Source organism: Panthera tigris, chromosome A1, assembly GCF_018350195.1.
Source record: "Panthera tigris isolate Pti1 chromosome A1, P.tigris_Pti1_mat1.1, whole genome shotgun sequence".
NCBI classification, from domain to species: domain Eukaryota; kingdom Metazoa; phylum Chordata; class Mammalia; order Carnivora; family Felidae; genus Panthera; species Panthera tigris.
The window spans coordinates 157,355,820-157,369,798 of NC_056660.1; the positions used below are offsets into that span (position 1 = coordinate 157,355,820).

Below are 13,979 nucleotides of genomic sequence, written 5' to 3' on the forward strand. Positions count from 1 at the left end.
CTGTATAAATTCATATGAGGTTGATTTTTTATTCAAAGGATGTCTGAGCTGTCGAGCTGGCCTATTGCTCCCCTAAGAAGAGTTTTGGTTTATTTCAAGATAGGTCACAGAGTGATGACTGACAAGGACAACTCCTTCTATCACTTTTAAATTTATTAGAGTTTCCAAAATTTGAAGGGAAGAAGCAATATAAAATCTATCTAGTTGTTTCTGGAACCATGAGATTGTCTTTTAAGGCATCAACTTAAAAAAATATATATTTAAACAATTTAGATTTAACGTTAAAAAGTGAAACAGTTTGGCATAGTGAAAATATAGGGTCAGACCGATCAGTTTTAAAATCCTGGCCTAGTTGTGTGACTTTGGGCAGGTGACTTAACCTCTCTGAATCTCAGTTTCAAGAGATTCAAGTAAAAATATTTCACTTGCAGAATAATGCAAACTTTAGAAATAATATATCCTATTCTCACGAATTAACTCATGCCTCTGAAAACATAAGATATATGTATTTAATATATTGTAGTAATAATGTAGTAATAATAAAAGCTATTTCTCATTTCAAATAGTAGAGAAAAGTCAGTAGTATAAGATACACAGTACTCATTTGATTTTCATACTATAAATATCTTTTAAAATGTTAAGTCACCTTTTCATCTTGCTAATATTAGGTATATAACCTGGATTCTGGAATAACTGCTAGATTAAAATTTCAACTCCACCCCTCAGTATCTGTGTGATCTTGAACAAACTACATCACCTCTTACTGCCTCAACTTTCTCTCTACAAAATAAGGACAATTATTTATCTTCTATTTGTTTTATAATTCTAAGAGAGTGCAGTTAGAAAATGCACTCCCTGTACTGTGAATATAGTTAAGGACTCATTGATTTTCATTTTTGTTAATATCCGCACTTCTCAATGATTTTTAAATTTTTATATTCGAAAACTAGTACTCCAATTGATACACAAAAGAAGATTGGGCATAAGACAAATTTAAACAAATGATTTCCTTTTCCTGATACCTCCTTTCTCTTGTCACTTTTGGCTTTCCGTGGCCCCTCATGACTACTCTTTTAGTCTCAGCTGTCACTTTGAGAACTCCCTTGTCATTGCAGTCTGGTCTACATTGACTACAATTAAATGGTTTTCATTGTGACCTTAGGAGCAGAAAGTTCACATTGGAATGGCAGTTCCCCAGGCAACACCATCTTGACCAGTGACAATTTATGGTATTCCTCTCTTTTTCATTCTAATTTTGTGTAATATTGTCTTCTTTATTGAATTTATAGATAAGAGCTACAAATTTGAATCTATTTGGCTCTAAAGTCCATTTTCTTTTCATGACACCACAATACTAATAAGAGCAGTAGTTTCACTAATAATAAAAATGAGCATTTATTGAACATTTACTAGTACAGCAACTGCACTAAATTATCTGCATTATTTTATTTAATCCTAATACCAAGCCTGTATGTGGTAGACTTCATTGTTATAGATGAGGAAATAAGGCCTAAAGATGTGAAATAACCTGCTCAAAGGTACACACGTAGGAGATGGTAGAACCAGGATTCAGCCTGATTTGTGGCTGACTGCAGAGCCCACACCCCTAGCCACTTTGTGTTGTTACATTGTCAGACTTTTTTTTTTTTTTTTTTGCCCTTTAATGATTGGAACAACATCGTTTACGGCAACTAATTGATAACCTTAAGGCTTATGGCTTTTTGCTTTGTGTAAGTGCAAATCACATCATAACAAAGTGGCAGCATATTTGGGGCCATTCATGCATGTTTAGTAGATACAGAATGACCGGAGCCAGGGAGTGAATGTTCAGATAAACAAAATGAGCTTGACCCACCTGTGAGAACTCTGTGGGAAAAGATAACCTCTTACATGTGGGTTTTCTTCATTCTGGTTCCCTCTGACATGACAACTTGAAAAAGCCCATGAATTTCTCTTTCACTGCAAGTCCCTCTTAAAAATTTCAGCCCAAAAATTGTACTATCCAAGAAGCATTCCAAAATAAACTTCCAAACAAACTGGCACACTACTGTGGAATATCCAAGTGACACTCATTGCTGTAAACTGAAAATTGTGCATGAAATAGGGAGAGCACTAGACCCTCTCCAAGTACAAGTTTTGGGCTGGGTCCTGGTGGTATCCGGACAAGGAGAAATGATGATACAGGAAGTAACTGTAAAGGATTTAAGGCAAAGCCTAGAGGTTATTTTGCTCACTTCTAAACATCATCTAGATGTTTAGAACGCCTGTCACGGGGACACCTAGGGACAGGGATAAAGGAACCAAAGGTGGAAGGGAACAATCACGACCACGCTGCAGGAACAAATCTGGGAATGTTTCCCCTGCCTTCTTCTATGAATAAGAACTCCTTCTGAACTTATGGCCCCCTCCCCAGGTAAATATTCACGAAGATACTTACAATATGGGCTTAGGTGGAGGTGGTGGGTATGTGGGTATAGAGGAGAGTAAAAGTGCTTTATGGAGTTCCAGGCTGCAGATTGTGTGGAAATAACACACACTGTAGAAGTTGGGCATAGAAACTAGGAAAGTGATTTCTGCTTCTCTCTACATGCCTTGAGAATGGTAGACACAAAAATTATAGTCACTTCCTTATCCTACATTGAGGATAGAGTAATGCTTTCATAATATCTATGTGTAGCAATGGACAGGCAATATAAACTGTTTGTATAAATACATACTGCAAGCCAAAACTCAGGTGAGCAAAAATTACTTCTTTTTTTTTTTTTTGTAACAGAACTGTGTTCTATTAAGAGTTCCCTTTCTAATAAATAGTGTGAACTTGATGTAAGCCAATCAAGTTTTCTTCTCTTGTCCTAGGGTTGCATCTAACTTTGGAGAGAAGATAATATTAAGTATTGAGGCACTGGATTGGGTAGGGATGGGGGAGTAAGGGGAGCCTATGTGTCTGTTCTGAGTTATCTTCTGCCAATGCCATTATCAGCTGAAACATCAGTTCTGGTCTTTGGGAAGCCCTGAGCTGATCAGTATTATTCCATGCTACTCTCAAGTATGTGTGAGTCACTTCTGCTCTCCACTATTACCTGCAAAATAAATTACCTGTACAAAAGTCATTCATGATCTCAGCTCTGATTTCGGGAGGAACTAAGCTGAGACTTACCTTTAAAAATGAAACTTTCAAAGCTTGGGCAAGGCCTTTTTCAGCTATGGAATCAGCATTAAGAGGTGTATGATTTAATACTGCCTCTTTTTGTGTGTGTGTGTGCTCTAGGCTCAAGAAGGCACAATTTGAAAGGGATGGTACTGATAGCGGAATGAATAAATGTAATTTTTATTGTATTAGTCAGTTTTGTTGCACGTAAGGCTGCATAACAAACTATCTCAGGACTCAATTGCTTACAAGTATTTATTCTCATTCTCCTAACTGCCATGGTAACAGTTCAGCTTCTTTAGGTAGTCCTCATCTGGTCAGCTCTGTTTCATGCTATGAGTTGGCTCGATTTGGATCCAGAATGTAGACCTGCTCCATATATATTTGTTCTGGAAACAGGTTGAAGAGGCAGTAGTTCCCTGGGGCACACTCTTCTCATTGCACTAGATGACCGAAAAGCAAAAGCCAGGCCAAATGGTATAAGCACGCTGAAGGTCTTTGCTTGTATCATGTCCACTGGCCAAAACAAATCACAGGGTCAAGCTTAACATAGATGACCCAGGAAACTACCCTTGGCCCACAGGGGCAAGGGGATGGAGCAACACACATGGCAGAAGTTTGGCATAGAAACCAGGAAAGTGATTTCTGCTTCCCTCCACATGCCTTGAGAATGCTGGACCAAAAACTGTCGTCGTCATCATCATCATGTGTATTAGTGCTGTAGCCTTACAAAATTATGAGGCAGTTAGGAAAACATTACTCTTCTTTCTTAGGGATTGAAATTGTATTTAAGAATTAATGTTTATCTCAGTGTGTATTTGGATTTGGATTTGGATTTGTAGCCTATACATGGCTAATCTAATAGTTACCAAATGAGCATTGAAAAGTAACCAGAGAGCTATCTTCAGCCCTCCTGGTGGGTAGACTTTAAAGATTGCTGGACTTTGAGGACAAAAGCCAGTTAGAACAGTTCTTCTGGAATTCTGGAAAAATTATTTTATTTTGAGTTAATATTTGTAACTCAGAAGAAAGGAATGGAATCTGGGGGAAAACCACCCCCTGGAAAGAAGACAGATTCTGAAGTGGCTGGGTGGCCATTCCAGGGATGGAGGTTTGAAGCAAGAGAGGAATGTGGGCCTGAAGATGGGAGATTAAACTTGGAAGTTGGGAACTTCTGATAAGTGGCCTTGGCCTCTGGCAGAGGAGGGGTGGTTAATGTGGAGCTACTGTATCTGGCCTATAAAAAAGTCATTTTTAATGAAGTGTTGAAGTCCTTTCTCTCACACATAGTAAGTCCCTTTGGTTTGTGCTTTGCTTTTTTTCCTCAACACTTCAGTGAAGACTCAGTCAAATAACTTGGGATGTTGTCAAAACAAGTAAGAGAGGTACCTGGGTGGCTCAGTCGGTTGGGTGTCCGACTTGGGCTTAGGTCATGATCTCACTGCTTGTGGGTTTGAGCCTGCGACGGGCTCTGTGCTGACAGCTCAGAGACTGGAGCCTGCTTCGGATTCTGTGACCCTCTCTGCCCCTCCCATGCTCGTGCTCTGTCTCTCTCTGTATCTCAAAAATGAATAAGTGTTAAAAAAAAATTTTAATGAAAAGATAGTAAGAAACTGAGCTATGAAGGAAAATGAAACATACCTGTTGAAGTAAATTCTTAAATTGACTTTGAGAAAGTCCATTTGTCTCAAAAGGAATTAGCTTTTTTTTTCTAAAAGGTATTATCTTCTTAATGTACATCTTCAATTTTTCTTTTTTATAGTTCATTTTAGAAACATAGAGAAGGAGATTTTGTTTTTGTTGGAAACATGAGCTTTTTTTCCTTTTTAACTTAGTGAGAAATCATTTATTCTTCAGATGTATAAGCATATTTTACATATTCTGGTTAATACAAGTGTATAATTTGGGAGTTTTCTTAAAAATGCTAAGACCACACATGTTAAACACATTGTATTAGGCTATTAGACAAATGTCACTTTTAATATCATAACACATACATATTATACGTTTATTTCCACTGACAGAGGAACATGCCTTTCAAAAATATTTTATTGGATGAAACTTTCTTATTCTCAGGAAAGTTTTGGTTCTTTAATATAATTTATTATGCTTTTTAAAATCCTGATAAAAGCATTGGTACATTATAAATACCTGTAAAGAAAATATAGTTTAAAATTCTGAGGGAAATATTATATAAGTTTCCTCTTTTACGTTTTCACAAAAATCCACACAGGCACTAAGAAAGACTGACAAAAATATTCTATGTCTGAACAATATATTCCAGGTTGGAAACATTCAAACATGACTTTATTTAAATATTAAAGCTTCTCTAGAGTGAACCTTTGGCTACAATCCAATGAGTGGGTTGGGGGTTTCAACCAGGAAAAGATATTATTAGAAGGATTAAAAAAAAAAAAAAGCTTAATACAATTAGCATGAGAGTAGGAAAGGGGAAAGGATGAGGTTTTGTTTATGACTATGTATTGGCCTCTCTGGGCCTTAGCTTTGTTTTTTAGTTGAAAACTTATCTAATAACTCGTTGGTCCTTTTTGGCTTTAATACTTTTTGATCTACTTCAATTTTCAAAGTCTGTCCAATACTCTATATTGAATAACATGTGAAACTTCCAAGGATAGTGTGATACTGGAGTTCTTTTAGGAGAACATCCTTGAAGCATCATGGTGATTGCTCTGCACATACTTTTATTCTGCACAAATGCAAACTGTAGACGAGGAGGTGAAACATCGTCTTATTCACTACACTTCAAACCATAGCAAGTGACAGACTCGAGTGTTCTCTTCCCAGTCTAGTTCAATGTAGTTAAGCTCCTGGTCCAGTTCATGTGTGACATTATGAAGTTCAAACTTTAAGAAAGAATTACAAACAGCAGACTCAGTGGGAGAATGCCTGCATCGTAGGTGACTGGAGCTTTTGTGAGCACATAGAGAATGGGAATCTAGAGGTTGTCCATTAATGAGTTAGTGTAAATGAGAATCCAGGGAAGGTGAGATTAAATGAATATGTCAAACTGGATTTCAGAGGTACTTTCAGGGGTCTAAAATATCATTTCCCCTCACCTATAAATTAACTAGATCATGGCAAGTTCTCATTATGATTATCACACAGATCCTACCTGGAAGAAGTAGAGGATTTTTTTTTTTCCTTAATGCATTTATACTTTATGTAAGTTTGTTTAATGCAGCAGTGGGAAAAATCAAATGCTTTTTGGGTGTTGACCAGTAAGGTAGCCGCTTTAAGCAACATGGAGCAGGGCACCTCAGGGACCTGGTACTCTCTGGGCAGCTGCTGTTCAGCTCTAGCCAACTGTTGCCAGGAGGGGAAATGCTTCTGAGAATCAAGCTTTATGTGAAATTTCATATTTTTAATAACCACTCATATGTTTAAATCATTTGATGTGCCAAAGGAAATCTACCTGAGGGACAAATGTGGCCCATGGACTGCCAGCTTGTGGCCTCTTGAGCTGAATATTGGAAGCAATTTGGTAAGATTTTGGATACTATCAGCTGTAAGACTGGGGAAGAGCCTTTAGTGGCAAGGAATGAACACTCAGTTTTAAGGATCCAGAAAAACCTGTTCTAATGAATACAATTTAAAAACAAACAAAACCTACCTTTGGCTCTCCCCATTATAAATATTTTCCTATTTTCATTGGTTCCTGGTGTTATGAGTGGTTTCCTGTGATTATTGTGAAAAAATATGACAAGGGATTTGCCAAATCCCGAGTATAAGTTTATTCTAAGTAGTATAATTACTTCTCTCAGTATTCAGATTGTGGCTGAGGAATGAGATAGGTAATGAAAATATAAGGGGAAATAGGGAAAGGCCAGAGCACACACCTTAAGTCCTAGTCACCTTTAGGTCCACAGAGGCCTCTGCGTAGCACACCAAACAAAGAAAAATGTTCTAAAACTGCTCAAACCAGATAACACAAATTTTGAGAATTGTTTCTGGATCTAAATTACTCAGTTTCTCTCCCAAATGACGAAATCGTCATTTCCTGAATGAGTCGTACTTTGGGGTAGAAAAGCCAAGGGTATGGGTCTAATCGGGAACTCTTTCATTAGAAACTTTCCAAACCTACCTATGGCATCACAGTTCAAAGAACCGTGTGGCAAAGACAAGGGACAAGTTGTAGGAACAGTTTTCTTCCCTCTCATTCTTTGCAGATTTACTTCTTCAAATTAATATGTTACCCAGGCGATGGCATTTCTTTTGAGAAATGAAATCGTGGCTCAAGGAGGCATTCTAATGTGGTATGAGGACCACAAATGAAATGAACTGTAGCTCCAGAAAGAACAAAGCATCTCACTTGTGCAAGCAGGGAATATGTGTTTTGAAAGAGTCATTATCAATTCAGAAAGTTGGATTTTCTACTTGAGCTCATCCCTTTCAAACGCCCAGTCGGGCAAGCAAAAGCAAAAGTACCACAAAGGATATCATAAGCATAAGAATCAATGGTAAAAACAACCACTTCAGACACAGGCAAAATCTAAGGGGAAGGAAGAAGCATGAATATTTCCAACTCAGGACTCCACACTTATTTTAATTTTCTTCCCTCAGAATGTCCACCAGAGCTTGCAACAGCCGGTCATCTCTGTGCTTATAAGGTTTCGTGTTATAGAAAACATCAACATAGTCGTTATATAGACTGTCCTCGGACTCTTTAAGCTGGGAAGGCTTGTTCAACTTTTCCAGGGCTTCATAGAAAGTTTCATAAGGGATGTTGAGCTTTGCACTTGGAGGCTTCTTTGGTGATTGCTTTGGGGGTGAGTTTTTGTTGAAAGCACTTTGAAGGAGTCTCAGCATCGCCTCGGATGGGGCTGCCTCTGCCAGCTCATTCCTCCTGTCCCCTGTACTGTCGCCACTAGGGCTGTTTGACATGAGGGGGTCCTTTTTCGGGTTCTCTTGTGTGGGCTGCTCCTAAAACACAGAACGCCACCGACAAAAGGAAGAAGATTCATTATTTAGAACCTGGCAAGCCAGCTGCAACACATGTCCACTGCACACTTTTTTTTGTTTGTTTTTTTCACTGCACACTTTTTAAGAAACCCTTTGAGAAGCAGAGACAGCATGAGGCTTAGAGACATACTAACTTGGGCTTCAGTCCTCATTTTTGCATTTACTCATGTTCTCCTGGCACCTGTTTAATTTCCCTGAACTTCACTTGTAAAATGAGAACAAGAGTCTTTCATTTCTGGTGGTTCTGAAGACTGAATGGGATCATGTATATGTATTCATACCTTATTGGCCTGCTGTACTTGTCAGCCTTCTATAGTAGAATTCATTTTAGGGAATTTAATAATTTTGAATTCCTTAATTTTAATTTTAATTCTAATGAAAGAAAATATTTTTTAAAATAATACAGTTTCATCCTATGGAAAGTAGTTTACCATTCCCACTGCCTTTCCTCCCTGCCCATGTTTTGGGAAGAAATTGATATTAAAATATTTAATAACTCATACAGAAGACACCAGCAATGCTTCGTGTGAATGAAGTTTCCTGGAGGCCCCTTGTTCTGTCATCAGCTACCCTTTCAGCCACTGAGTTTGTTTTGTTTTGTTCTGTTTTATTTCATTTCATTTTATTTCATTTTTTATTTTTTATTTTGAGGGGGGTGGTTACAGAGAGAGAGGGAGTGAGAGAATCCCAAGCAGGTCCCAAGGTGTTAGCACAGAGTCCAACGCAGGGCTCTCTCCTACGAACCTTGGATCATGACCTGAGTGGAAAGCAAGAGTTGGATGGGTGGCTCAGTTAACAAACTGAGCCACCCATGTGCCCCTCAGCCCCTGAGTTTTATAAAGGGGTCTTGGGAGAGGCCAGGGTGATAAGCCACGTGGGGTGGAACTGGAGATATCAGAGAAGCAGCTCTTTGTCAACCAGTGTGGAAGTAACTCAACTTTTTAACAACTGTAGGGTCTGATTCATACCCCTTAAGGAATCTTGGAGGGAGAAATACCCATAAAGTCAACTTGCCTCTGGGACTGTGAAGAAAAGGCCTCTGGGGTGGGGGTCCCCAAGGGGGCGGGGGTAAACTGCTTTGCAGAATGTAAATGGAACCAGAATCTGAGCTGAGGACTTCATACAACTAGTTTATAAGTTTCTTACATAATTACATCTTTATATCTCCCAAAATACCCATCACTGAGCCAGACTTCATGAAAGGTCATTCTGAAAATTCTGATTACCTACCTACTACATCTGAGGCACTGTGCTAGATGCTGGAGGATTAAGAGATAAACAAAATGTGGTGTATGCCCTCTGTCTGATAAGAGAGAAGCCAGCAGCCTCAGTAGGCTGAGTCTCAGTAGGAACAGGAATGACTGACTAGCTATCCTATGAAATTTTCTCAGAGAAATTGAGACTGTGATTCAGTGGCTTCCCTTAGAGCTGCCAAAAAAGTGTCAGTTAAGGAATTAGTAAAGAGAAGCCTACAGGATTTGTTCACTTGAGCCTTAGTTTTCTTTCTGGAAAATGGACATACTAAATGTCTGTCTTCTCTAGGTTACAGGGATTATTGGTTGAATGAGACAATGTAAAAAATACTTGAAAAGTATGTGTGATACAGACATTAGGCATATGTGATCATGCATAAAGATAGCTCTTTTTTTAGGGGTGCCTAGGTGGCTCAGTCACTTAAGCGTCCAACATTGGGTCAAATCATGATCTTGCAGTTCGTGGGTTCCAGCCCTGCGTTGGGCTTTGTGCTGACAGCTCAGAGCCTGGATCCTGCTTTGGATTCTGTGTCTCCCTCTATCTCTGCCCCTCCCCTGTTCATACTCACTCACTCACTGACTCTCTCTCTATCAAAAATAAATAAGCTTTATTTTTTTTAATTTTTAAAAAGATAGCTCTCTTTATAATTTGATATGTCATACATTTTGATACATGTAAGTTGATATGTTATAAATTCTCATGTTAGAGAATTTCATACCTTTGAATTCATCAACTTTAATCTCTAAATTCTGGACAAAAGAATAAACTTAAATAATATGAGGGTTTTATTTAATGGCAAACAGTTTGGCACTCTCACTCCCTTTTCTCCCCACTCACGTTTGACTTTCTCTCTGTCTGAAAATTAGATACAGCTCTACTCACTACACTGTCTACTACAGTTCAGAGAAAGATGTGCCAAGAATGCTCAAGAGAACAGAGCCACACAGACCTCCCCCGGATCCACCATCTTCTCCACCCCTCTTCTGTCATTCTGAACGGTGTTGTAGGATGTGTACACACGAGGCTGTTTCATGTGTTCTGGCTGAGAAGAGGTCCCATGAAAAATCAACTTCCAGTTGACAATTCTTCCTTCATTTTGCATTCTTCCAGACTACGAATAAGCATACACATAAGTTCAGAGTGTATTCTGAGAAATTTCAAACTCCTTAAAAGTATCTGTAAAATCTATTAAAAATTCTGTACATGCCATGTGTAGAGCACTATGTACAAAGAAGTAAATCATTGGATTCACTGTTGTCATGAAAATGGACAGTTTATAGGTTCGAGGATTTAAAGACTGATTATTTGCTTCATTTAATTAAAAAAGCAAAACTCTTTATATGAATGTTCTTTTCTATTCTTTTCTTGGAAAGTTGACTGTACTTTCCATAAATAGAATTATATTTAGTAATTATCAGCTTGTAGAAACATTCCAATGGAGAAAAAGCCTCTTTGGAGTATTATAAATAGACTTCAGTATTAATCAGCACTTAAAAACTGTAGATTTATGGGAAGAGTAATAATTTTCTGAGGCTCAACAGTTATGCCAAAAATAATGTGCTGAAATCTAAAAATATCTAAAAAGAATATGAAAGTGTAGGCTCAGATTTTACAGACTTGATATAAAATAGTCTTATCTTGGTAAACAGATTTTTCTTAGTTTTTTAAAGATGAAATTGAGTTAAAGAACGGAGGACAAGTTCAAGAATAGAACTACTTCCTAAGAACATTTTCTTGCTCTCCCTATGAGAGCAGGAATTTTTACAGATTCTGGTTCTAAATCATAATTTTTGCAGTCTGTAGGAGAAAGCTATTCTCAGAGAGAAAAATGTAACAATGACTATAGAATTTGTATTAATTTAATGGAAATCCTTAGGAATTTAAAATAATTTCTTTTAAAAGAGTTATCTAGACTTTGAAATCTGATGCTGCTGAACAGTTCTATCTTGGGAGAACTCAGACCTGAAACACTGTTTGTATATGTGCTCAACCTGTAGAAAATGCTGGAGAAATGATGCAAAAGTAGATAATTCAGCTGTATTTAGCTTTTTGCTCAGACACTCCTTACTCTATTTTTGTTACCATGAGTTACAATTTTAGAAAGATATCAAAGAGTGTTAGTAAACAGAGTGAAAGAGAAGTGAGAAATGCTTTTCAGTTTGTTTCATAACTGAAGCAAAACAAAACAAAAAAGTCATATTAAATAAGATTTCTTGTGTAACAAGTCAATAGCCACTATATTAAGAAGTGGTAAGAGTTTCTTCATGTGACCCCAGCAGAATGTCATAGCAAGGCTGGTATAGCATTTAACTGTCTTTGTAAATAGAGGTAATTCTGGTGTCTGAGTAGGTCATATGGCTGGCTGCATTCTGACATTGGAACACTTGGATTTGTCACGTAGTCTGTAACATTATTAATACATCTTTTTTTTTCTTTATTATGGTATGGCTTATTTATTTAATTATTTATTTAGTCAGTCAGTCTATAAAGCCAAGTGGGCAGGGATTGAAACATTACACCTTTTCTTTACTTTTACTAGAGAGTGACCTGAACGCCTTAGGACCTTGATTAATGATGATACCAATCTTCAAAGTACTTGAAAATGTTTAAAAGTGAGCCTGTGTTTCTATATCTTTTCATTCATACTTACCATATCCGTAATTCGCAAGGTCCAGGTGCCTATGGGATTCTCTCCCCATGTGTGAACAGACATGAAGTCCCAATTCTTAAAACCATTAGGAGATGTATCCCGTTCTCTTTCAGCCAACAGTACAGTGCTGGTGCCTATTTTCAAGGGACAAATTCAAATTAATGAATGTTCTAAATGTGCTGAGAGTAGGATACACTTTAGCAACTAATAAATGAAAATGAAAACTGGGAGAGAGTTGCCCTCCTAATTTTCCCTTTTTTGTATAAGATCAGGATAGAAACATTATAAAAAAATGTTTTTACCCATAGAAATTAGCATATTGCCTGGCATATAATAAGTTCTCAGTAAATATTTTGGTAAAATAATAATGAGTATATTGATTAAGTTTTTTTTTTTTTTTTTTTTTGAATAAGGAGAACTCATAGAACTACATTTACAAACTATGGATTCAGAGAACTAAAATACATTTGAGTGGAACTATCATTTTGAAATTTAAGAGGAAGTCTTGAAAATTTATTTGGTGCCTGTGCCTATAATCCAGTGTAGGCATAAAAAAATAAAGCTATATTAATTTCATAATGTCTTGTCATCTAAAAACTAGTAGTGGGATTTAACTCTAAAATTTGAAATCCAAGTTCTTTGTAGATCTAGATGAAAGGGTCAAGTGATCTGTAGGGCCATCAATGAGAAAGCATTCCACTCATATTCAGGCCAACTCCAAGATAGCTAGAAAGCATGACTCCAAATCAACAGTGTCTATAGTCTAAGAAGTTTATATCCTGGAAGGAGATGACAGAGGGAGCTCATCTTTCCTCATAACTCACCTATAGAAATTGAATTTAGTCTAGTGAATCCTACTAAAAAATGAAAGAGTATTAGGATAGCATTTCCTGGTTGGATTAAAGTTTATGGTTTACAACCTCTTCCCTATCCATGATCTCATCTGAGTTAGTACTTTCTCAGGAAAGGGCAATTGCCTGTATATTCTATCATATGGCCTTTGCAATGCCATCATGGAATATTTGTTAGTCTTCTCAATATTCTTTCATGGGTCACAAGTCCTAGTTTTTTGGTTGATTCCTTATATGTGTCTGATATATTTGTCAGCTTTATTAATTATCAGAGTAACTTTCACTAATATGTTGCCTAAGAGAAATGAATGATAGATCAGTGACCTGGGAAAATGAGCACAGTTTGAAAATGTGTAACTCCACAAAGTTTTATTAATTGGTATTATTTGAATAGACCTCATTCTCTGCTTATCTAAGAACCAGTAGGAATGAGTTGGCAGAGTTCTGATGCCAAAAAAATTAAAAAATAAGCATATTTTCTTAAGTCTTGAAAACATCTATTGGGAAACTCAGCCCTATAAAAAATCATTGATTTAAAATCATTCAATATACTCTTTAAAATTTAACTAAATGATTTAGAATAGAATTTTGAAATTTTTAAAAAGTTTACCAGCAGCAGAAGTGAGTGTAACATGAAGGTCTCCTCTTCGGGAATATTCAATAGTTGCTTCAAATTGCACATGTTCCAGGGACTTGATGGCATTTTCTTGTTCTTCACAAGCTCTTGTTGGAATTTCAATGATAACTTCTCCATTACCTTTCAGGGCTCTAAATACATTTTGAACAAAATCACTGGATAAAGTACATCTCTTCTTCTTTGTATTTTATGCAAATACATACACATCAGTCTTGACTAGATACTCAGCTAAGCTTGTTGTCTCTCCCTGTTATGAGTAGAACAAAATTCAGGAGTAGCTAGAAATAATGTGTAGAAAATGGTAAGGTTTTTACAGAAATGTAAAAAAAAATTCTACAATTTTTATGCATCATAAAAGACCATAAATAGCTAAAGTAACCCTGAGAAAGAACAAAGCTGAAGGCATTCCACTTCCTCATTTCAAAATATATTTCAAAACTATAGTAATGAAAATAGTAT

At 36.9% G+C, this 13,979-nt stretch overlaps 1 protein-coding gene across 1 annotated transcript in view; it reads right to left on the reverse strand.

Moving 5' to 3' along the window:
• Positions 1-7,711: 7,711 nt before the first annotated feature.
• The window catches only part of PCSK1 (proprotein convertase subtilisin/kexin type 1), a 40,930-nt gene continuing 34,662 nt past the window's right edge, over positions 7,712-13,979 (reverse strand). Inside the window, exons 11-14 of the mRNA XM_007078900.3 lie at positions 13,494-13,651; positions 12,033-12,166; positions 10,332-10,493; positions 7,712-8,089 (exon numbers count right to left, since the gene is read on the reverse strand). Coding sequence (XP_007078962.2) covers positions 7,712-8,089; positions 10,332-10,493; positions 12,033-12,166; positions 13,494-13,651 — 832 coding nt within the window. The remainder of the gene's footprint in view (positions 8,090-10,331; positions 10,494-12,032; positions 12,167-13,493; positions 13,652-13,979) is intronic.